This window comes from Giraffa tippelskirchi, chromosome 1 (genome assembly GCF_054371585.1).
Source record: "Giraffa tippelskirchi isolate mGirTip1 chromosome 1, T2T-mGirTip1v1.2.pri, whole genome shotgun sequence".
NCBI lineage: Eukaryota > Metazoa > Chordata > Mammalia > Artiodactyla > Giraffidae > Giraffa > Giraffa tippelskirchi.
Genome location: NC_137275.1, coordinates 24,735,427 through 24,761,356, shown reverse-complemented (window position 1 = coordinate 24,761,356; position 25,930 = coordinate 24,735,427). Strand labels below are relative to the sequence as shown.

The following is a 25,930-nucleotide window of genomic DNA, read 5'->3' as shown; positions in this document are numbered from 1 at the left end:
AGAGGAGAAATTGATATTTACACACACACATGCACACACACACACCCCACACACACACACACGCGTGCATACACAGTGAGATATAGAATGTGACCCAGGCTGTAACAGGTACAAACTCAGTACGATAAGGTTCAGGTGGACAGTGGAATGGGGGAAGGGAACTAATATTTTCTAAATGTCTTCCACAGACCAGGAACCAAGCTAAATCCTTGATATATACTTTCTCATTTAAGCCTCAAATAACCCAACAAGATTCGGGGGGTTTTCATTTTGCATTTTGGTTTACAGACACAGAAGCCAACATTCAGCAAACAGTCTAGTGCTTTGCAGTTACTGAGTGGTGGGATGGGGTTCAAATTCAGGTCTGTCTGAAGGGGGACAAAATGCTTTCTCAAAACTACGGGATCAGGACAGACTTCATAAAGAAACTGGATTTTCTGATTTTTCTCTTTTGTATCAGCACTTCTGAACCATTTGGGGGCCACTCCTTGTGGAATTTTAGAAAAGTGTGAAAACTTTCTCACAAAAGCACACATGTACACTGACAAAAATACTTGCAAACAATTTCGGAGTGTCTATAACTATCTTTACAGAACCTACTTCTCGTCAATTAAGTCAGACTTACGGGAGAAAAGAGATATATCAGAAGCTAAACCACCAAAAACACTCTACAGACCTTTACTTCCTGTAGCTCCAGCCTCCTATCGTTGATCTCCTTCTCCAGCTGAGCTTTCTCCACTTGCATAGCGCCGGCTGTCCGCCCGTGCTGGCCCACCAGCTGCGTCATGTTCTCAATCTGCTGTCGCAGGATCTCGATCACTTTGTCCTTCTCTGCCATCTGCAGCCTGAGGGCCTCGCACTCTGTCTGCACGTTTCGGAGGTGATCCCCTTCATTCTTCAGGTGCTGCAGCTCCTGCAACTTCAAGTCCACCCGGGAGCGCAGCTTCGTGATTTCCGAGTTGGTGGCCTCGATGGCTCGCTCCTTTTCCTGGAGGGAAGCTGTCAGGTCTGACACGGTCCTCTCTGAGCTCTCCAGGGTCATCTTCTTGGCTGTCAACTCTTCTACCACTTTGCGGAGCATCTCTTTGGTGGATTCAAGCTGAGCAGTCAAGGAGGACACTTTTTCTAGACTTTCATTCTTTCCCTGAATGGCTGCCATCTGATTGTTAAAGAAGAATTTCATGGATTTAGGCAGACAGGGAGAGGTCTCAAGAGATCTGACAAGTTAGCTCAAGAAGGTGAAATCATGAACACGACAGTACCTCCATTGTTTTGCTCTCAGAACCTCATACAGACAGTAGACTAACACGTGTTAATTAGATCAAGGTGGAGAGGCCTTCATTAAATAACAATGCTCATCCAGAATGGTGTTGTAGTGTGGGGACAAGCTCGGCAAGTGTCCTCTGAGGAAGTTTTCCACACCAATTTATGTTAGGATGACGCTGACACCAGTGGAAAGTGGGGTAAGAGTGAAGACACCTATCCTTTCTGTTTCCCTCCTCCTTAATTCCACCTTTGAGAGAAAAGTGAATGATGGCTTTTATCCAATGTACATTCACATTCTCTGGTCCTTGTTTGGAAAAGAGTAAGATTCTAATTGGGCTTCCCTGGTGGCTCAGAGAGTAAAGAATCTGCCTGCAACACAGGAGACCCTGGTTCGATTCCTGGGTTGGGAAGATCCCCTGGAAAAGGGATAGGTGACCTACTCTAGTACTCTTTGGCTTCCATGGTGGCTCAGATGGTAAAGAATCTGCCCACAAGGAGACCTGGGAGACCTGGGTTCAATACCTGGGTTGGAAAGATCCCCTGGAGGAGGGCATGGCAACCCGCTCCAGTATTCTTGCCTGGAGAATCCCATGGACAGAGGAGCCTGGCGGGCTGCAGTCCCTGGGGTCGCAGAGTCAGACACGACTGAGCGACTGAGCACAGCACAGCGCAAGACTCTAACTGCCAGCTGCTCCTTGCATCGTTCCTCCTGCCCAGGTTGGGTCAGAGAATAGGAAGATGACTTTGCCTGGGTCTAGGCCAAGGGTGGTCCCTTTGGTTTGCTTTTTCATTTGGGGAAGCTCTTTTGTGGGACTCTTTTTGTGTCTCCATGGCAATTATGGCAGGCAGTGGAACTATGTCCTTCCTGTCTTGAAGGTACACTGGTGCTCACACAGTACTCCACATGTCACTCCTGGTGTGCTGAACTGGACAGCACCCAGCCAGCATATTGATCATTCCTAATCAATTTGGGAGGAAAGGAGGGATAAGCCTCTTTGGGGAAGGGGAAACAAAAAAAAATCTACTGGAAACCTTCAATCCTGCTTTTCCTCAGATCTCCCTATGTGCTTAGTTGCTCAGTTGTGTCCGACTCTTTGCAACCCCGCAAACTGTAGCCCACCAGGCTCCACTGTCCATGGGGATTCTCCAGGCAAGAAGACTGGAGTGGGTTGCCATGCCCTCCTCCAGGGGATCTTCCCAACCCAGGGATCAAACCCAGGCCTCCCACATTACGGGCAGATTCTTTTCCATCTGAGCCACAGATCTCAGATGAAGCCCAGATCTCCCTATGGTCTGATGCTTTTCTATTATTACGAATTATTAGGTTACCAATTTCTAGGTGAAATGAAAAGGCAACTGAATGGGAGTTTCATTACTCAACAGTGGACAAAAGCGAGATGAAGTTTAACATTTGAAATTTAACAAGAGGTCAGAACCATAGAAATAAATACCTGGTTTACGTATCTTGCTCTCAGAGCCCACAGCTCTACCCGGGGGAGGCCCCGCCTCACCTGCCGCTCCATCTGGCCCTGACACTCGCTCTTCATGGCCTTGAGCAAGGCCTCCAGGCGCTGCACCTCCATGTTCCTGTCGTCCAGTTCCCGCCGCAGGTGGTCGATGGTGATGCTGTTGCCTGTGTCCCGGTCCCACAGCCTCTTGTTCTGTTCCTTCTCCAGACTCAGCTCCTTCTCTCGCTTATGTAGGTCGGCCTACAAGAAGGGATGTCAGCCTTCCCCCTCGTGTTACATAGTTGTTTTCAAACTCTTTTTTCCTTACATCATCCTTGGAGTTTCTATGTGATTTGACAAGACTTTAATCTTGGAATTGGATTCCTTTTTAATGATTTTAGATAAAGAACAATGACTTCCTAGAAAACTAACATTTTGTTTACTTATAATTTCTAGCATTACAAGTAACTCTCAATGGACTAGACCCCAGATTAGACATGAGGATGCTGGGAAACATGCAACAGGAGGGAGAGAAGTGAGGATTATCCCGCAGTTTATAGAGTCAGCTCTCCGTTGAGCGTGTGCTCATCAAGCCCCAGTTAGCCTGCGAAGGACACTCCAGCAGCTCAGGGCCCTGCAGCCTGAGGTAAGGTTTGGCAGGGAGAGAATCTTGTTCTACAGGAACCCTAACAAATATTGCATGAAGGGGTACCAACATCGCCTTTCCTAAATTTCTCCACCTGTAGTACCCCTAATGGAGGGCAGAAGCTGTTTCACTACCATTGGAATCCTCTTCCAAAAAAATTTTTTATCTAAATTTGCATTTAACTTTTCTTTATATGTGATTTGTATATGTTTTGAATGTTGTTTGGCTTTGAAATGAACACTCAACCCTGCTTCAGTTTAGCAGGACACAGTACCTAACTGAAAGACTATGGCTATTCAAAGATCACTTTCACCCAACTGAAGGCTTCACCTTCAGCCCTAACAGTTGTGCTTAAAGTATACAATATTATATTTCACACGTAAAACTTGAATAGTGTCCAGGATGCTGTGCTGTGTGTAAATGTACAGATATGTTGTAAAATTTGGAATTTGAAACTAGTTTTGTGAAATACTGTGGTAAAACTTCCCAGAATGAATCTCATTCATATTTCAGAGCACCTTCTTACCAAGAGCTTTTGAAGTTGGTCATCCAGATTTCCAGATTCCTGACTGAACTGATCACGTTCCGTCCGTGCTTCAGTTAGCTCTGAGTTTGCAAGAACTAACTGCTTCTCCAGCTCTTCTATCTACAAGGAAAGCACAAATCAATCTGACTATGTCAATGAGTAATATAAAATAAATATAGTCTTTGGAAAACAAACAGTATTATTTGGGGCAATGAGGGGCAAAAATAAGAGTTCATTTTGGGATGTATTTTGTAGACAAAATTGTGATGTATTTTGCAAAATTTTCTAAACTTAAAATCTATGTAGAATTCAGCCAGACAAATTGACCAAAATGAAATACTTGGTACTGTGAGATTTAGCCATTGTCTGTAATATGTCAATGTATGGCAAAAACTATTACAATATTGTAAAGTAATTAGCCCCCAACTAAAATAAATAAATTTATAAAAAAAAAAAAAAAAAAAAAAAAAGAATAAAACTTACTGACTGGTTTGGATGGAACTGTGATTAAATCTTCTTAGAGAACATACAAGCAAGACTAACATTTCGTGATACTATTTTAAGTTGGTCTAAGTTCATTTAAGATCTTCATTTATTAATTCGGCACATAAATATTAATTATATTACATATAAACATGTATACGCAACTATCTCTGATAAATGGTAAGGATGAATACATAGATGGGTGTGTATACATATATATGTCTTTATTTACATACATACATACAGGACTTAAGAGCATACTAATACAGGACTATCAAATAGTTTCACATTTATCAACAGAGTAGTATCACAACCTACAGGAATTTGAATATAAATTTTAATATTTACATTGGATGTATTTCAAAACTGACCTTGTAATTGATTCCATGTTTTATACAAAAAAGTATTTCACAGGAATTAGATAAAACGTTAGGTGACTGATAGAAATGAGCTCATAGATTCTAATAATCCTATAAAAAAGTGCTTTCACTCTTGTGCTCCTATAACAATTCATCCTCAGGGACACAAGCAGCTTCCTAAGACAGATGAGTACTATCAGCTGAAACAATCTCTTCAGCTCTACTATTACTAGGAAAGACTAACTCAGCACACATAGTAAAGACATTACGAATACTGAGGGAAAAAAACATCAACTCTTACTTTGGTTAGACAAATGTGATCAGAAAGGCAGTATGATCTGGCTGAGAGTCAAACAGCCTGGTTCTGAAGCAGCTTCTGTCACATAAGCTCTCTGAGTCTGTAATTTGAGTCTAAATTATACATCTATAATTTGAAAAAAGTATTCTAGATGATCTTTCAAATTCCTTTCAACTCTGCTTCTAATATTTTTTCACATAAGATCAGTATTAATAAAGCTGAAATTCTATATTTTCAAAGGAACCATATTGGAGCTCTAAATTTAACAAGAATGTAAAGTAAAAAAATAGATAAATAAATTTAAAAAATTAAAAATTGTTAAAAAAAAAAGAATGCTTTCAATTTTAAAAGTTACTCATATGACTAAAACAAACATTTTAGACTCCTAGTCTGGTGTAAAACCATTTCTATCTTTGAGCAAAGTATTTGTGTGGTTTAAAAGCTTAAATTAAGACTTGCTATTTTATGTCTGTTTTCACTTTTTAAGAAATTTTGGATAACCATTTAATGTTAAATTCTATGAGACCAAATTTTACAAAGAAAAAAGAAAAAGAATCAACTTGTATCTTTCCATCTAAGTATCAGACGTTCCTCCAGACCCCTGCAGGAACATTAGTTTTGTAGTTGTCAGTACTGACTCAACTGCTATAGCTCTGCTTTTACCTTTCACTTTTTAAAAGTAAAAATATTTATATTAATTAATCAATCAAAAAGATAAATGGAGAGTGAAAGGGAAAACCATTGAAGTAGCAGCTGAGCTGATACAAACAGCTGTAAAAAAACACTATGAAGAAAAGCCTTTTAAAATGTCCAGAATAAATACTGACATCCAAGATGTATTAGTTTTTTTCTTTTTTGTTTCTTTTTAAATAGCAGCACTGGTTTTCCCTTTCACCATCTATGAATCTACTTTTTGTTTTGGATCACTGGACAAATAAGTACTGGGATCTCATTATAATCGTACAGTGATTTTAGATATCACCAATTGTGCCAAATTGTTATCTCGTTTTCTGTGCTCGAAAACACACAGTTCTGGGATAATAAGGAATGCTGCCGGTCAGCATGGAGGTGCATTGGCAGAACTATGCAGAGATTTGCATAGAATCTCCCTGCACAGGGTATAGCTCCAGCCAGTGCTACTACAACTTCACTTTTTGAGTAAGAAATTCAGCCCCAAATGCTTTCAAAGTAGGAAAAGTAAACTTAGAATCAAGATTGTGAGATATTTTTATTATCAAAAAGCGAAAGTTAAGAGTAAAGCCAAATCTACAGAGCCAATAGTGACAGCTTCTACTGGTCCAAATTCGTAAAGGGGAATTCTGGAGGTTCTCCTAAAATGGAAAGAGAAGAATAGAAAAAATATTACAGTAAAACACTTGTATGTCTGAAAGCTATGTCTACAGTCTTCTTTGAAACATCACTTTTCATCAGTATGAAAATACTTTTGCTTATCTGAAGAGACACTTGTCCGGCTAAACAAGTTTTCTCTATACTTACTCATTCTAGTTGGGAAAGTTTTGTTCAGATCTGTCATGTAATCAATTTTTAAAAATAATAAATATTTTTTTCTGAAGGAATCTGACCCTCAGGAGAAAATACTAACACTGCCTGCCTCTCATAAAATATGTTGATGTATAATATCAACATACTCTTAAATAATAAGTTTCTCTTCCCACAAATCTCACTTTTAATCATAGCTGTACTTTTTCCTTACTGTCATTTGGACAGTATATATTGTATATATTAAATGTGTACTACAGCAGTGGAAAAATAAAATTTTAAGATTTTATTTATTTAATTATAAGATTTTAAGGTTTTAATAGGCTTTAGCAATGTCAAGGTAAATGAAAATAAAAGAAATTAAAAGAATCTGTGTTTTTTTAAAATTCTACATTCAATTTATCTCAACAAGAACATTTCATAACAATAGAATTTTTCATGAGCACAAAATAAAATAACTTTTGTTAGTGTGTTTGATCTTCTTTGCTTAGTTACACCATGTATTTTTTTTTTACACCATGTATTTTTAATGCTTTTCAGGTCAGAGTACATTAAAATATGTATTTACATGGCAGGATAATCATCTCTAAGTGTTCCTTGACTAAAGGGAGTTACGATAGAGATCCTTGGTAACCATCAACTAGGTGCCAACTTGATTAGGCTCAATACGCTTTACTAAAAGTCTCAGTGATCTGGGTTAAAATTAATTAAACTAATATGCCCCCCTTTTTTCCAATAATGTTGACTGTTTAAGACTGTAAACATTCTTCATGACCAATTGTTTACATTAGAGCAAGGTAAGACAATAATTTTAGTATTGTGTTTGTATCTACATGACCTCAAAACCCTCATATAAAAGGTTTTCAGTCATTTATATGGGGCTAATGCTCCTACAATGCTAAAGAGATGGGTGTTTATAAAAACAAAAACTATTTTTGTACTGTTATGATGTCAATATTTGTTAAAATTTCCTACCATGCCCAAATTTAGGTTGATCAGCACAGTGTTATACATCAGACAACACGCAGATTAGCAAACAATTGGGTGACAGCTTATGAAAAGGCTGTTTCCAAGCAACATCACAAATGGAAAGCTATATTAATTTCAAATTATGTAAGATAGACAGGTGAGTCAAGCCTTAGTATTTAATATTTTGTGGCTTTTCAAAGGGTTTGTCAATAAACAATGAAAATTAAATCTTTTCAGAATGGGTTGAGTATGATGAATATCAGTCATTGTACAGGCTTGATCTGCCCAGAATGGGGTGGGTATTCCTGCTATCCATCTTCAGGGGAAAAGTCCATTCTGAACTAGAACACAAAAGGCAGGCCTCAGAGAAGCAGGAAAGAACAAATATTTCTCTCTGGGCTTTTGTTTCTTGGGTTTAGCCTTTAAGAAGTCTACAGCTCCTTAAGGCTACTTCTAGGTGGCAGTGGTTGAAATGACCCTGACACAAGAATCAAGGCCAAGAGCTAAGGAAGACGTTTTTGAGAGCAGTGCTGTTCACACTGCAACCCACCAGGAAAACATGAAATCAACCTAGTGGGCGTCAAATCAGTATCTGAAGAGAAGAAAAAGAGCCAGTGTCGTAAGTATTATTTTGTGAAGTGTACTTAGATTATATCTGTGTGTACTAGATCATATGGTAAACTAGATTTCTTGGTGTGGGTAGTGATCAAAAATGTTTGAAAGCCCCTGTAGAGGATCCAAATCTCAAAACTGAGATTATACAGTTTCATGTTATTCTTTATTGTCTAGACCTTTATAGTAAGATCATGTCTAAATTTTCTTTCCTTCTTTTAGGTGTGCAACAACTAACTAAAATTGAAGTCTTGAACTAGAGAATCGAGGAGAAAGAGCCCCCTCCTGTGACCAGCACACGGGTGACAGTGATAATGAAAGGAGGGGTTGCCCAAAGGCAGGAAAATATCTGGAAGAATTAGTGCTGCAATTTTTCAACTGCCTCTTCCCATAAGGAGCTTTTTTCCTTATACTATTACCCTGTAGAACTAGATTATGTTATAAAGAAAATCTGTCAGCTTTCTTATACTCTATTTTTTTCCCAATCAACTAAGGAGTAAAAAAATTGGCTACAAGTGATTAGACCTGCAGGATCTCTTATAGGTAGGATGATTATCTAAAGAATTTATCTTCCAAACTAGGGCATTTTGGAGATGAAAGGTGGTATTCACAAAACAGGATACTATTTTGTGTCCTTGAAATCAACAAAAACCTAAGCTCCAAAAGAATGGTTGATAATGAAAATAGTTTCTTTTTAGCTATGGAAACTGAGAGAACAGAATACTGTAGTAAATATTAATTAATGTCTAGTTTTAATAGGAACTGTGTGATAAGAGATGAAGATTAAGCTTGCTAATTATTTTTTATTCAGACTAATCTTGAAGTGAATTCAGTTTGTAACCCTCACAATGATTAATAAGGAGGAGTTTAAGTAAGAGAGGAAATAGTATTCAGTGGGAGGGGGAGATCAGCTGGTACCAAGTACTTGCAAAAGCTAAACCTTATAGCAGTAATTTGAATGATGTTATCCTTTAATTTTTTAGAAACTTGCTTGAAGTATGCAGGAAACTTTTCTAAGAATGAACTGATTTGAGCAAACACTGTTTATAATTTAACATGTAGATATTTAGCACCCATCTTATAAACTGCTTTTAATTTTAAATGATTGCTTTGATTCCTCATTTTCAAATAAACCATTAAAAACTATCTAATTGATTCTGTGTATAATAGTCTCTGGAAGCAGAACAGCAAAACTTAAACTCACCTTGTCTTCATACATCCTTTTGGCTTCCCTTAATTCAGAACGTAGTTGAGAAACAGTAGATTCCAGGTCACTGAGTTGGCGCATATACATTGAATTTTGGTTTCTTGCTTGCTCTCTAAGAAGGGTTTAAAGAGGGAATAAAAGCAAATAAGATCTAAGGCAGAAGGAAAAGAGCATGACAGAGGATCAGATGGTTGGATGGCATCACTGATTCAACGGACAGGAATTTGGGTAAACTCCGGGAGATGCTGAGGGACAGGGAGGCCTGGTGTGCTACAGTCCATGGGGTCACAAAGAATTGGACATGACTTGGCAACTGAACAACAACAAGGGCAAATAGCAAACTAAGGGTAAGTGTGATACCTAAGGGTGCTCTAGCTTTTACGTACTTCCACTAATTATTTAATGTAGCCACTAGTCTTTTATCTTTCAAACTGGTTACTAAAGGCTTAAGTTCAAAAATGTTAACTGTTAAACATAGATGATGCATACACAGGAGTTCATTTTACACTTTTCTCTCTGTATGATTGAAAATGTCCATATAAAAAGTTTCAACATGGGAATGCAAATTATAAAATTATTTATATGTTGTTAGTCAGTCACTAAGTCATGTCTGACTCCTTGCAAACCCATTGACTGTATATGTATAATTTATATATATTTACACACATGTGCATGCCCAGTCACTCAGTTATGTCGACTCTTTGTGACCCCATAGACTATAGCCCTCTGGGACCCTCTGTCCATGGGATTTTCCAGGCAAGAATACTGGAATGGCTTGCCATTTCCTCCTCCAGTGGATCTTCCTGACCCAGGGATAGAACCCACGTTTCCTGTGTCTCCTGCACTGGCAGGTGGATTCTTTACTACTGAGCCACCTGAGAAGCCCATCTATACATACACACACACACACATGCACACACACACCACAGATATATAGTACGTGTGTTTGTTTTATCCTATCAGTTGAAATGTAGACAAAAGTTAAAACATCCAAACCCCAAGAGGCCCAAATACTTGCCATAATACTTCTGATATGGTTATAAAGTATTATCCATATGTTAAATAATCTTTTCAGTTCACTTGAATGTTAGAAAAGTTTCACTTTCTGGTATAATCAATGATTAAGCATTTAAAAAAAGATCTTAGAACAAAAATCAATAAAAAATAAAATGAAGATAATAGCTATCAACTTCAAACCACCAGGACACACATACTGAATGATTTCCAGTTGACTCTGGATACTGTTGGCCTGGCTCCGAGCACTGCTAGCTTTCTCGGTGAGTCCTGTTATTTCAGCTTCATGTTCGCTTATTAACTGTTCGATCCTATAGAAAGAATGTGATCGTTATTTGATACAGATTTTGCTTGATAATGAATTATTCTAAAAATTAGTGACTTTCAACACTCTCATATTTGGTATTTTGTTTTAGCTTTGTCTATATTGTTCTTTTCATGACTAGTATCTAGCTCTGGGAGTTGCTGATGGACAGGAAGGCCTTGTGTGCTGCAGTCTATGGTGTCGCAAGGAGTCGGACACGACGGAGCAACTGAACTGAACTGAACCGATGACAAGTATTTAAGTTAGATACAGAATCCTTTATTCAAATCCTTTGGGAGCCAGTCAGGCTTTGGAATTCAGAATTTTTAAAAAAATGTTACGATGGTAATAAAGAATAGTACTGAGTATCATGTGACTTCCCCAGAGAGATCTATGGAAGTGTCTCAGAAGCCAGACATCACTAATGCAACGGTAGGTTTGTAAATATTCACAGTAAATCATGAAGACTATAAAAAGCTTCACATTAGGTTTTGCCAACAAAACTGACATAGTATCTAACCTTGACCAAACTGTAGTCAGATGCCTGTTGGCGCTTAGAAGCCTAGGCTTAGTAAGAATTTTGCTAAGTCAGTTTAGTGAGAACCTCCCACCCCATGCCTCCTCCTAGTAATTTCCCACCCACTGACCCCCTCACCCTGCTTCTTGGCTATGAATCCCCATTTGCCCATGTTGGACTGGGAGTTGAGCCTCATCACTAATTCAAACACCTTTTGCAATAGTCTTGAATGACATCTTCCCTACTTTTCAAATAAGTGTCAGAATAAATTTTTCATTAACATGAGTTTGCTACAAATCTATGGGGGAAAAAAAAATCTGTGTTTTAGAGCTTTTTAGATATTGGAATTGCTGATGAGAGATTGTAGACTTGTGCTATAATTTCACTATGATCTTCTATACCTCAGCCAGAAACCTACCTATCTTGATGTTGTTGAAGAAGTAGTTCCATTTTGTTCTGTGATTCAGATTTCAGTGTTTCAAGCTGATCCTCTACCTGGTTATAAAAAAGAAATATTGATTGAGGAACTGGTAAATCTAAAGCTTGGAAAATTTAGAGATTTTTCTAACTAAAGGAATGCTTCAGAAAGATGCAAATAGAAGCAATACTAAAATTAGATACATTCTATCGCTGTATTTTATTAAATCTTTTACAGTCGTTATACTCATGAAACTATACAGACAAGTTAGCTCCCTTTATTAGGAAAGATCACTGTGGAAGTAACTTCCACTATTTTAGAGAACAAAAATGAGAACTTGGCTTACTTTGAAGAGTTTTAAAAAAATTATATGCCTTCTACTATTGTCTTAATGAATTTTAATATAAAATTGACATAGTGTTCTCACCACTTACTGGAAATATCCTCCCTTTGAGATAAGAGATCTCTGTGTCTAATTCTCTTAGGATTTTACTAATAGCTGAGGCCATGCTTCGGGAGTGGATGGTAGACATGCTGTCATGTTCCAATACTTTCTTGCCTGAGGATTCTTCAAAGTCAACCAGGACTGATCGGATTTCTTGAAGCACTCCCTCATGACTAAGCATCATCTTTCTTAGCTGCTCTATCTGCGTGCTGCTGTCTTTCAGCATATCGTCCTTAAGGCATTTGGCAGCTTCAAGTTCATGAACTGTATTTTGAAGCTGATTTCGTAAATCCTCCTGGGACTGACTCTCCCTTCGTCTACGAAATAAATGAAATAAAAGAAATAATGTTGATAAAACTCAGATTCACACAAGTGATTTTACTCTATAAAAAGTAAAACTTCAAAATAATATCAGGTAATGAAGCCCAACCTGATGTCAGCCATGGCATCTCTCTCCATCTGCATCTCTTGAAGTTTTGTTTGTAAATCAATGACTGATTGTCTTAAGTAAAACTTTTGTTTCTCATGCAATTCATTGCTCTGGAAAAAAAGTGTCCTGCAAATTAGTGTTCATCAGAGGAACATATTTCCTTAATAGCTAGTAATTTCCAAAAATCTATATACCAATCATTTAATTTTTTTAAAAAATTGTGTCTTTTTAAAGAAATTATTAATATTTATTTGGCTGTACTGAGTCTTAGTTGTGGCGCACAGGCTCTTCACTGTAGTGCGTAAATTTCTCTCCAGAGCAGAGGCCTCGGTAGTTGCAGCTTGCCAGCTTAGTTGCCCCATAGCATGCGGGATCTTAGTTCCCTGACCAAGGATTAAACCCACGTGCCTGGCACTGAAAGGCAGATTCCTAACCACTGGATCACCAGGAAGTCCCTCAATTGTTTGTTCTTATGTGTACTTCCTTCCCGCTTCACCACTGTCTGGGGCCTAATTAATCATTTCTAACAAGTATTTTTGGAACACCCCTTTCAATCCACTTACTTTATAACCAAAACATCATTTCTAGAACAAATCTGACTTGTAGCTCAAGAAAGAAACAGGAATAAACTCTATTCCTGAGGATAGAAGTGGTTGAAATTGTGTATACAGAAAAGTTAACCCCCACCTTCAACTGACTTAAAAAAGCAGACAACTACCATTCAAAAATCAAGGTGTTCTACTACAAAGAAATTCACAAAGATCTCTAAAATCAGGCGCTGAGAGGTCTCCCAGAGTAACAGCTGACACCCCATCTAATTATCCCAAAGTAAAGCCATCAAGTTCTGCCCATAGACAGATTGCCAGCAGTTTTTATTTTCTACTGTTCATTCCTGAGTATGAACAAAAAGCCAAAAACCACTGAACACTTGAAGATTACAAAATACAAAAGAGACCAAGATGAAACAAATGAGAAAATACCCATAAAAAAAGATCCAAAGAAACAAAAAGAGATAATGCAACAATGGAAGAACATTTCCAAAAACTTGTATTAGAGAGAAATTTGAAAGACATCTTTGCTATAAAGTAAGAATAGGACTATGCCAAATAAGGGCTCAGAGGAGAAGAAAGGGTTCCTGGAAATTAAAAATATGGCTGCAAACTAAAAAGTTACAATAGAAATGTTAGTAGTCAAGAAATGCTCCTTTAAGTAAAAAAAGTAGATAAAATTTTTGAAAGAAAAAGTAAGAGATTTAGAGGTTCAACCTAGACAACAGGAGCTTTAGAAAGAGAGAATTGAGAAAACAGAGAAAGAAAATGTCAAAGGAAAAAAAAATTTGAATTCCTCAAAGCCATGAAATTAAAAGACATTTGCTCCTTGGAAGAAAAGCTACGACCAACCTAGAAAGCATATTAAAAAGCAGAGACATTACTTTGCCAACAAAGGTCTGTCTAGTCAAAGTTATGGTTTTTCCAGTAGTCATGTATGGATGTGAGAGTTGGACTATAAAGAAAGCTGAGTGCCAAAGAATTGTTGCTTTTGAACTGCAGTGTTGGAGAAGATTCTTTTTTTTTTTTTCATGTGACAAACTTTTATTTATTTATTTTTTTAAAAGCTGGAGTAGTTTATTTCAAAAATTGAGGAAAAATGTGCTAGAGAAGGAAGTTGCTTCCTTCTAGAGAGGAGAAGACTCTTGAGAGTTCCTTAGACTGCAAGGAGATCCACCCAGTCCATCCTAAAGGAAATGAGTCCTCAATATTCATTGGAAGGACTGATGCTGAAGCTGAAACTCCAATACTTTGGCCACCTGATGTGAAGAGTTGACTCATTGGAAAAGACCCTGGTGCTGGGAAGAATTGAAGGCAGGAAGAGAAGGGCATGACAGAGGATGAGATGGTTGGATGGCATCACCGACTCGATGGACATGAGTTTGAGCAAGTTCCAGCAGTTGGTGATGGACAGGGAAGCCTGGTGTGCTGCAGTCCATGCGGTTGCAAAGAGTTGGACGTGACTGAGAGACTAAACTGAACTGAAAGGCACAAATCTACAGACCAAAAGGATCCACTGAGTCCCTTCTGGGACTAGCACAGTGAATGAAAAAAACAAAAATCCACACCTATGTATGTTATAGTGGAATTTCAGAGATAAAGAGAAGACCTTAAAGTTTCCAAAGATGAACCTCAACTAAATAAAAAGATATCATCTACAAAGGAACAAGAATCAGATAGACATCTTCTCAGTCTCTGCAAGGGCACACAATATTTTCAAAGGAATGAAAGAAAATAACTTTCAACTTTACCCAGCTTAAGTCATTTTCAGAATGAAAAAAATTCATACAATGTATGTCCCATATACTTTTTCTTAAAATTTCTAGAGATGTGTTCTGACTAAATGAAGAAATAAATCAAGAAAGAAGAAAAAAGAAAATAATAAATCCTGGAAATCATGGCTCCAACCAGGAAAGCAGTGACAACAATCTCAAGAAAATACTTTTTTAACTTTTTTTATAGTTATAAAACAGACCTAAGAAAAAACTCATATAGACTAGACAAAAGAACTAAAGAGTCCTGGGTTAAAGGAAGGTATGATAGAAAACCTATATGATAATAATGTTTTTAATGAGGATATGACAAAGGTAAATAGTATAAAGGAAAAAGAAAGGCAATTGGGAACCACAGGAAAAACAAAAACTACACAATAAAGGAAATATAAAAGGTTACCTCCTGATTCGGCAGTTCACAATGTTTGCTGCTGCTGCTGCTGCTAAGTCGCTTCAGTCGTGTCCGACTCTGTGCGACCCCATAGACGGCAGCCCACCAGGCTCCCCCGTCCCTGGGATTCTCCAGGCAAGAACACTGGAGTGGGCTGCCATTTCCTTCTCCAATACATGAAAGTGAGAAGTGAAAGTGAAGTCGCTCAGTCGTGTCCGACTCTTCGCGACCCCATGGACTGCAGCCTACCAGGCTCCTCCATCCATGGGATTTTTCCAGGCAAGAGTACTGGAGTGGTGTGCCATTGCCTTCTTCGTCACAATGTTTATATAGTCACTATAAGTTGGGACCCTCTATCTTTTTCTGTAACAGTCCAGGTGAATGGCCAGAGTAGTCTGAGTTTTAGAATGTAACAGTGGAAATGAAAACATATTTAAGAAATATATATGAGGTGATAGGGAGGCCTGGCGTGCTGCGGTTCATGGGGTCGCAAAGAGTCAGATACGACTGAGTGACTGAACTGAACTGAACTGATATGAGGTGCACTGGACAGATTTGGCAGTAAAGTGCATGTCAGGGAAAATGCAGAGGTATCAAGAATCAATCAGGTTTTTGCCCTCCACAACTGTGTAAATGTAGCACCACACAAAGCTAGAAGAAAGGTTTGGGGAAAATCAGGTATATAATTGGAAATGGTGAGTTTATGGAGCCTGAGAAACCTTTCAAGTAGAAATGGCCAGGAGGAACACAGGTACACTAACTGGGTGTGGAGACCAGTTAAGAGGTCTGACCAGATGTGTAAACTGAACAGGCCCTGACATATACATGGCAACAGAAGCCATGGAAATCACTATTACAATCTATGGAGGGTTTTGCTGGAATAAGAAAACTGAAAAAGAATGAGCTGGAGGAAAGTTAGGAGAGTGTGTTTCCAAGAGACCTAAGAGAAAAGAGTGCTTCAAGATGAAAAGAACTGTCGTGTGTGTCAAATGTTGTGGAAGAGGCAAGTAAGATAAAGAATGTAAAGCATTGATAGATTTAGCATCAGTGCTTACCCTATTGTGACATATCCTATTACTATCATTTTCTATTTTAAATACCGCAGCCATAAAACTGTAAACATGCACATAAAAAGGAGGACATCTTTTCCATCTTTATATATCCAGTACCTGGTATAATATCTGTTACATGGGAAGTTTGTGATAAATATTATGTCTCCAAATAATCCTGTTATTTACTTACTGATATAACTATTAATAATTTATTGGGAGCCAGTCAAGTGTCACATACTCTGCCAGAGGACAGATGTGGAAAATTAATTAAGGAATTGTTTCTATTCCTCATTGGTATCTCTGTGCTTCACCCATCTATCTGTCATGAATCCATCTCTATTAGTGTACTTATCATAAAGTATTGTCATAATTTGTTTATATGCCACCTCCCTTCAAGACTATGAACTTATGAGTCCTATCTTATTCATCTTTGCATCCTCTGTACATAACACAGTGATACATCTTTTTCAGCACTTAGTAAACTTATAGAATTCTTAAGTGTTTACACAGTCTGATGAGACAGACCAATGCATTGGTGAATACAATAAAAAGCACTAAACAGTACAACAAACGTGTGCGCAAGGAGCAATAACTGTACATAGGAGAACTCGCCTACCTGTGTCTAGAGGAAAGGTTTCAGAGAAAAATGCTTGAGCTGAGTCTTGACTGACAGTAAGAACTGCCAGGTAGACAGGTAGACAAGGGGGAATGATCTGAGCAAAAGCATGAGGGTCTAGAATTGTATGGTACATCTAGGGAAGAGCAGGTAGCTTGATACTGCTAGAATGGAGGATATATATAAGGAGCAGGTAGCAGAGGAAGCTAAAATGCACAGGGAAAAGTTAGATTACAAAGGTGTCTGTGCAAGTTTGACTCTAAGCTATAGACTGCTCAGATCCAACATGCAGTTGTAAAGCTGACTAAATCCAGCTTGATTCTACATAAGGTCCACTTGAAGTTTTTATGGATTAATTTCTAAACACTATTTAGCTGTCACGGATACACACACATCTAAAATCCGATCCCCTATCACTGCTTTGAAAAGAAAAACCTGCTATCATGAGAGCAGCACAGCAGGCTTGAACCAATTATTAATTATAATTATAGCTGAATGTCATTAAGCATAACACTTTGAGCTATTCAAGTTCCACCAAGATTACACCAAGAGCACAGCAAAAGAATCAATTTGCAACTCACTTCATTTAGTCTTCTCTGCAAATCTTTGACTTGATGTGAATATTCTTCCAAAACACGCTCAATGTGTTCCTTTCCAGGGTAAGGAATGACTTTTCTGTGAGAATCAAGTTCTACTTCATATTTAGGGAAAAAAGGAATTTGTGTTATAGTCCCAGTTGAAGATGTGTTTTCAATTATTGTTCCACGAATAGATGACACAAAAAATGGACTTGAAGAACCTAAATATTAAAGAATTAATTAACCAATTAATTAACTGAATAATGAAATAATTTTGTGGTGAACAATTATCCCAGGTGATGCCCTTACTGAACCCTGAAGAAGCTCAAGGTCTCATGGGGAAAAGAGACAAGTGATAGTCGTTCTGAGAGAGAAGGGCACAAGGTAAAAAGGAGGAGCAGGATAGGAAGGAGGGGGCAGTTTTACTTGCTAGTGATCAAGTGATACTTGTGTTGAATGAGCCTTGAAGCATCTACGACTATGAAGTAACTACCCTGTACTGTAACTCAGTATGTATGAAGTAACTAGTATGTACGGTAACTAGTCTGTATAGTAACTCTATGGTACTGTATCTGAATTCAAGTTTTCAGTAAAAACAACAAAAAAAATCTAATTCCAAGTTTTAACACACTGAACACTCCCAGACACCGTGTCACTTCAGTAGCAATAGGCACACGAGATCCTGGTGTGTGATTACTGCTGCTGCTGCTGCTAAGTCGCTTCAGTCGTGTCCGACTCTGTGCGACCCCATAGACGACAGCCCACCAGGCTCCCCCGTCCCTGGGATTCTCCAGGCAAGAACACTGGAGTGGGTTGCCATTTCCTTCTCCAGTGCATGAAAGGAAAAAGTGAAAGTGAAGTCGCTCATTTTCTACTAAAAGGAACCAGGGCTCCTTAGCAAATGGCTGATTCCAGTTCTGATGGAACAGGAAAAGTACAGTGTGAGTCACAATTAAGAACCGCTACCTTTATCAGGCAGAAAAAAAATAAGTATTGTAGGAATAAGAAAGTGAGAGTGCCAGAAGATAGCAGGCTGGATTCCAGAAGCCCAACTATTCTTGGTAATAAGATCCAAGATAGGAAAGTGAGTAGCTGTTAGCAGTTCAGTCGCTCAGTCGTGACCAACTCTTTGAGACCACAAGAACTGCAGCACACCAGGCTTCCCTGTCCATCACCAACTGCTGGAGTTTCCTCAAAATCATGTCCATCAAGTCAGTGATACCATCTAACCATCTCATCCTCTGTTGCCCCCTTCGCCTCCTGCCTTCAATCTTTCCCAGCATCAGGGTCTTTTCCAAGGAGTCAGTTCTTCCATTCAGGTGGCCAAAGTATTGGAGCCTCAGCTTTAGCATCAGTCCTTCCAATGAATATTCAGGATTGATTTCCTTTAGGATGGACTGGGTGGATCTCCTTGCAGTCCAAGGGACTCTCAAGAGTCTTCTCCAACAGTACAGTTCAAAAGCATCAATTCTTTGGCGCTCAGTACTATGGTCCAACTCTCACGTGCATACAGAACCACTGGAAAAACCATAGCCTTGACCAGACAGACCTTTGTTGGCAAAGTAATGTCTCTGCTTTGTAATATGCTGTCTAGGTTGGTCATAGCTTTTCTTCCAAGGAGCAAGCATCTTTTAATTTTCATGGCTGCAGTCACCATCGGCAGTGATTTTGGAGCCCCCCAAAATAAAGTCTCTCACTGTTTCCATTGTTTCCCCATCTATTGGCCATGAAGTGATGGGACCAGATGCCATGATCTTAGTTTTTTGAATACTGAATTTTAAGCCAGCCTTTTCACTCTCCACTTTCACTTTCATCAAGAGGTTCTTTAGCTCCTCTTTGCTTTCTGCCATAAGGGTGGTGTCATCTGCATATCTGAGGTTATTGATACTTCTCCCAGCAATCTTGATTCCAGCGTATGCTTCATCCAGCCTGGCATTTTGCATGATGTACTCTGCACATAAGCTAAATAAGCAAGGTGACAATATACAGCCTTGACATACTCCTTTCCCAATTTGGAACCAGTCCGTTGTTCCGTGTCTGGTTCTAACTGCTGCTTCTTGACCTGCATACAGATTTCTCAGGATGCAGGTAAGGTGAACTGGTATTCCCACCTCTTTAAGAATTTTCCACAGTTTGCTGTGATCCACACAGTCAATGGCTTTGGTATAGTCAATAAAGCAGAAATAGATGTTTTTCTGGAACTCTCTTGCTTTTTCTATGATCCAACAGATGTTGGCAATTTGATCTCTGGTTCCTCTACCTTTCCTAAATCCAGTTTGAACATCTGGAAGTTCTTGGTTCCTGTACTGTTGAAGCCTGGCTTGGAGAATTTTGAGCATTACTTTGCTACCATGTGAGATGAGTGCAACTGTATGGTAGGTTGAACATTCTCTGGCATTGCCTTTCTTTGGGATTTCAATGAAAACTGACCTTCTTCAGTTTGTGGCCACTGCTGAGTTTTCCAAATTTGCTGACATATTGAGTGCAGCACTTTCACAGCATCATCTTTTAGGATCTGATATAGCTCAACTGGAATTCCATCACCTCCACTGGCTTTGTTTGTAGTGATGCTTCCTAAGGCCCACTTGACTTCGCATTCCAGGATGCCTGACTCTAGGTAAGTGATCACACCATTGTGATTATCTGGGTCAGTAAGATCTTTTATGTATAGTTCTTCCGTGTATTCTCGACAACTCTTCTTAATATCTTTGCTTCTGTTAGGTCCATACCACTTCTGTCCTTTATCATGCCCATCTTTGCATGAAATGTTCCCTTGGTATCTCTAATTTTCTTGAAGAGATCTCTAGTCTTTTCCATTCTATTGTTTTCCTGTATTTCTTTGCATTGATCACTGAGGAAGGCTTTCTTATCTCACTCTGGAATTCTTTGGAATTCAGCATTCAAATGGGTATACCTTTCTTTTTCTCCTTTGCCTTCTGCTGTACAGATCAAAATGATTGAATAATAGAGTACAGAAGCCAGGAGTCTGAGACCTTAGATGGGTCATCCATGAGCACAATGACACTGCAGAATGATGGTGTGCCTGGGGTGGGAGTGCCAGTCCATGAGCTAAGCGCCCATGCCTTCACTGGCTGAGGGATATCATGCGGGTGGGGAGGTGAGCGAGGGGAATGAGCAGGGTGGATGGGTCTAGTATGATGGAGGTGCCATCGGCATGAGCGTCCTAAGGAGCAGAAGCTTTTACAGAATAAGTGTGTGAAGATAACAGTCTGTAAGCAGACCAGTGGAACAACAGACCTGTAATTCAGAATGAACTCTGGCTGCATTCTTTCAGACGAGAGAGACATGAAGGGAAAGCAGGCAGGGTTGTACAGTCACCTGCCGGACTGCCAGAGAGACCCTTCCCTGCCATGTGCTGTGGAGGCCATCCTTCCAATGTCCCATTCCCAGTGCATTTCCTGGTAGGTTCGCAAATGGAAGGTCCTGGCAAAAGACCAGAAGGCCGGCGGCGGGGAGAAGCTGAGGGACTCTCCTCTCTCCTGCCTCAGACAGGGTTCTGGCTGTGAGTGATGGGTCCGTCTCCAGCAGGCAGCCCAGTCCGTGGTTCCAGCTCCTGCTTCTACCCACGCCTTATAACAGTTCCTATTCTCAGGGTCCTTTTGGCCCAGAGGCTGGTAGCAGCTTTCTGCTGTGGTTATCTCTGTGTTCTCTCATCTCCCGTGAACCTTCTCGGCTCTTCCAACACCTGTGTTATCAATTCCCTGTATTAAGTGCCACCTATTTATTCCATTTGTTTCTGTCTTCCTGTCTGCTATCTGCTGAATGACATAATTTTCATCAGAGTCGATGGCAGGCCCGAACTAGAACAACAGCCATGGGAATGGAGAGGTAAAATGCATTTGAGAGACATTTCTGAGACTAGAGAAAGCAGGATGTCGTACTTGATTGGATGTGGTGGGGAGAGATGTAAGGGAAAAGAAGTCAAAATGATGCAGAATTGGGGCCTGGAGCAGACCAAGGAAGAGAAGGCATTTAGAGAAACAGCATGTGTGGAAGTGCCTCAACATGGCAACAGTCTTCAAACCAGAAAATAATGTAAACACATGCTAAAAAATAGACATGCTATTTTTAAAAGATTAAACAACTTCTTCCTTATAAAGCAGAATTATAAATAATTTGGTAAACATTCATGAACAAGGTCTGTGACCTGCACAGTTAAACTAAAACATACTAAAAAACAGCAGCTTGAATGAATATTATGAAGGCTGCTTAGTTCTAATTTTCTCCCATTTTTGTTTTATAAAAACCACATACCTGCATTGGATGGGATGCCACTGCTTGATAAAAAATGTTCATTTTTGGGTTCACAAGGTTTTTGTTCCATATTAAATATTTGCTACCTCTTCTTAGAGATCTTGAAATATGAATGCTTCCCTATTTAGTTCTTTTAGCTCTTATCTATAAAAGACAGGGATTTAGTCTTTATTAACAAGGTACTATGTGAAAAAAGTTCACAGAGGAGGAAATGACTGTATTCACATTTGAAATTTAATAACAGGTTTTCACCAGGAAAATATTTACACAAAAATATTTTATTATTACATAAAATTAATAAGTGAACAGAATCTTATTGTAAAACTTGTTGATTTTAATGGCCAAGTGGTTTATTAAAGATAACTCGAAAATAAGAAACACTTTTAATTACTACGATTATTAGCACTCTGATCTGGGGCAGAGTTTTTTCTCTTCTTATGTCTCTCATAAGCTACATTGTCAAATAATGAAAGAAGGCACTTCCTCAGTAAAAAGTCACAAATTATGAAGAAAATTCAAATTAGAAATCATTAATAAAAGGTAATGAAGGAGAGCATGGCAACCTATTCCAGTATTCTTTCCTGGAAAATCCCATGGACAGTGGAGCCTGGTGGGCTACAGTCCACTGGGTCAAAAACAGCTGGACACAACTGAGTGACTGAGCACAGTAAACTGTAAAAACTTCTTTGATATCAAACAGTGCTCATAATTTTTGATTAGGCCAAGAGAGGACTTTGGGGTTTGAAGAACACTGGTAGAGGCCTGATTCCAAATCTTCTCCTTAATCTCTGAACGTCCATAAAATCAAAAACAACAAAAAACAAATAAAAGCACATGGGCTCCAAGCCTTCAGCATTCCCAGAAGACAGAGAATGCCACAGCCTTCAAATTATCTGTTAGCAGAGGGAAACTTTTTTCCAAAAGTGCTCCCATACTCTATCGACCAGCACTACAGGCCTGTGGGTGTGGACAGTGGGAGAGGAGAGGCTGAAAAGACTGAAAAGGAGCAGAGGGCCGAGAGAAAGCAGAGTCGCTCCCCAGAAAGTGAACAAGAAGAGCCAGGTTACTAAGCGCAGGCTGGAACATGACAGTCTCTGGCTGCGCAGTTAGGGCTTGAAAGTGGGTGGGCACTAAGAGTGTCAGCCTCAGAGGAGAGTGTTTCTGGGGGAGACTCAGAGCATTTCCGGGGGAGACGTGGTCTCCCCTGGAGACATGGCAGTAAAGGGAAGAAGGAAATGAGAGGGGAAATTTTAGGAACCAGCAGAAGCAAAAAGAAGCAAGATATGCCAGTGGTCCTTCTACCCTTCCCACCTAATATTCCCCCACCATCCATAGAAGAGAATGCCCAGAAGACAGCTCTCTCCAACCAACAGTCCTGTCCACTGAATAAACAGAAATAGTTAAAAATAGATCACATCCATACAAAACTTCCACAAAATATCAGAAAATGTGGATAAAATCTTTTCTGCTCATGAAAAGTCCCCCGAACCCTACCCAACAACAAACATGAACTCAAAGAAAGCTGTAACACAACACTCCAGGCTGAACTAAATATTCTCAAACAAGCATTTGGGAATAATGAAAAGTCACCCTTGAATAAGAATTGTAAAACGTAAGAACAGAAGTGGACAAGAAACAAAGAAAACAAGCAAGTCATCATGAAGAAATGAAATGAGAATTGACTCAAGTAAGGAAAGAGAGAGAAGAAAAACACAAAATTATATCAGAAATGAAGACCACATTACAAAGACCAGTCAATAAACTGCGATATGAACTTAATAAAGGCATTGAAGAAAATCAGGAAAACAACCAAGACGATGAAAACTGAGATAAAGAAGAAAAACGGGTTGGAGAAGAAGTGAAAGAAACGGAACAGAGGCAAAGGAGGTTGAATATAATTGGTGTCCCTGAAGAAAAAAAGTCCAAAAAATGAAACAGAACTATTATTTAAAACTATAATCCAAGGAAGCGTCTTAGAAATAAAGGAAGATCCAAATCTATACATTTTTCATACTAAGGAAAATCAGCCAAGAATGATTAACTTTGAAATACATCCTATCGAAACATTAAGATGTTAAAGATTATGAAAAAAATCCTTAGGGCCTTCAGGAAAAAAGATGAAGTAATTTATAAAGGCAAAAACATCAGAATGGCATCAGATTATTCAAAAACAACATACAAGGCAAGGCAACAGAAGAGCAGCATTTTCAAGAAATATAAGGAAAAGGAAAGTACAAACCAAGCCTATTATATCCAGCCAAGATCAAAAGATTCAAAAGCACAGAAAAGCAGTTTAGAATGTGCCAGAACACTGTACATAAGTGCCCTTCTGAGGACTCTACCAGAGGGAGTGAGGCTTCATCCAACCAATAGATGACCAGCAAATGTGGCAACATGGTAACAGCTGGTGTAAATCTTTGGTTTTTCCAGAGGTTTTAAATTTTCCAAAATAAAACTTGAGAAAAGGGAGGACTATTTTTTTAAAAAAGATGACTGGGAACACTGAAAAAAGACTTAATGTGAACATTTTAAATATTCAATTGTAGAGTTGAGACTAAAACATGAGAAGGGTAATGGCACTGAAAAATAATACATGAATATTATAAGTGTCACAATAAAGAACAGATACAACTAAAGATGGGAAGAGAGGATAAAAGGGAACTAGAGGGTCACTAGTTGTAAAAGATACCACTTAAAATTGACAAAAAGCAAAAGGTTAAATAAGAAAAAAAGTTGGAGGGGTTATGGGTGTAGTATAGAAAGCATTAAGGCAAAGGTAACAACTAGAATAAAAATAAAAATCTTAAATGCCAAAAGAATTTTTTAAAAAAAGAAGAAATCAAATAATTATTAATATAATATAATACACACAGTAATTACACCACAAGATAATAATGTAATAACAATGAGACAGAATTTAGGCCAACACAACAGTCATGTCAGTAAATCTGAAAGGACTTGACTATTCAAAGAAATTTCAAATTAGCTCTTAAAAAAATTCAACTCTGTGCTGTACATAAGAGGACACTAAAAGGCACTGATTAAAAAAAAAACTTCAAATAAAGTGACACCATGATCTGCTAGGCAAATGAATGCAATCAGAAAGTATGGGGTGGCCATACTATACAAAGCAATCTGCAGACTTAATGTGATCCCTATTAAAATTACCCATGGCACTTTTCACAGAACTAGGACAAATAATTCCAAATGTATATAGAACCATAAAAGACCCAGAATTGTCAAAGCAATCCTGAGGAAGATAAAACAAAGCAGGAGGCACACCCCTCCCAGACTTTAGACAATATTACAAAGCTACAGTAGTCAAAACAGCATGGTATTGGCTGCCCTCCCCCCCCCTCCCCCGCCAACCCCGGCACAGACATATGGATCAGTGGGACAGAACAGAGAGCCCAGAAATAAGCCCACTCACCTATGGTCAATTAATCATTGACAAAGGAGGCAAGAATATAAAAGAATATAAGAATCTAAAATCGGAAAAAGCCTCTTCAGCAAATGGTGCTGAAAAAGTTGGACAACTGCATGTAAATCAATGAAGTTAGCACACATTCTCATACTATATACAAAAGCAAACTCAAAATGACTTAAAGACTTAAATATAAGACATGACACCATAAAACTCCTAGAAGAGAACATATACAAAATATTTTCTAATAAAAGTCATATCAATGTTTTCTTAGGTTAATCTCCCAAAGCAATAGAAATAAAAGCAAAAATAAACAAATGGGCCCTAATCAAACTTATAAGCTTTCATACAGCAAATGAAACTATAAACAGAATGAAAAGACAACCTACAGACTGGGAGAAAATATTTGCAAATGATGTGACTGACAAAGGATTAATTTTCAAAATATACAAAGAGCTCATACAACTCAATAACAAAAAAGCAAACAACCGAATAAAAAAATGGGCAGAGGACCTAAACAGACATTTCTCCAGAGAAGACATACAGATGGCCAACAGGCATATGAAAAGAAGCTCATCACTAATTATTAGAGATTTACAAATAAAAACTACAATGAGGTACCACCACACACCAATCAGAATAGCCATCAATAAAAGTCTACAAATAATACATTTTGGAGAGGATGCAAAGAAAAGGGAACCCATTTACACTGTTGGTGAGAATGTAAATTGGTACAGCCATTATAAAAAACAGTATGAAGGTTCCTCAAAAAACTAGAGTAGCCATATGATCCAGCGATCCCATTCCTGGGCATATACCCAGACAAAACTGT

At 38.6% G+C, this 25,930-nt stretch overlaps 1 protein-coding gene across 50 annotated transcripts in view; it reads right to left on the bottom strand.

Moving 5' to 3' along the window:
• Window positions 1-25,930, bottom strand: part of CCDC158 (coiled-coil domain containing 158) — a 76,509-nt gene that overhangs the window by 39,949 nt on the left and 10,630 nt on the right. For 30 of the 50 annotated variants that reach the window (XM_081584759.1, XM_081584691.1, XM_081584914.1 and 27 more), the window contains 10 exons: window positions 21,675-21,818; window positions 17,403-17,620; window positions 12,443-12,552; window positions 12,002-12,329; window positions 11,568-11,644; window positions 10,529-10,639; window positions 9,312-9,426; window positions 3,887-4,006; window positions 2,778-2,975; window positions 677-1,159 (listed from right to left, as the gene is read on the bottom strand). In XM_081584759.1, coding sequence (XP_081440885.1) covers window positions 677-1,159; window positions 2,778-2,975; window positions 3,887-4,006; window positions 9,312-9,426; window positions 10,529-10,639; window positions 11,568-11,644; window positions 12,002-12,329; window positions 12,443-12,552; window positions 17,403-17,620; window positions 21,675-21,744 — 1,830 coding nt within the window. In that variant the 5' untranslated portion in view covers window positions 21,745-21,818. Of the gene's footprint in view, window positions 1-676; window positions 1,160-2,777; window positions 2,976-3,886; window positions 4,007-9,311; window positions 9,427-10,528; window positions 10,640-11,567; window positions 11,645-11,997; window positions 12,330-12,442; window positions 12,553-17,402; window positions 17,621-21,674; window positions 21,819-25,930 lie in introns of all 50 variants that reach the window. The other 20 variants (XM_081585067.1, XM_081585025.1, XM_081585120.1 and 17 more) reach the window with 2 other exon arrangements.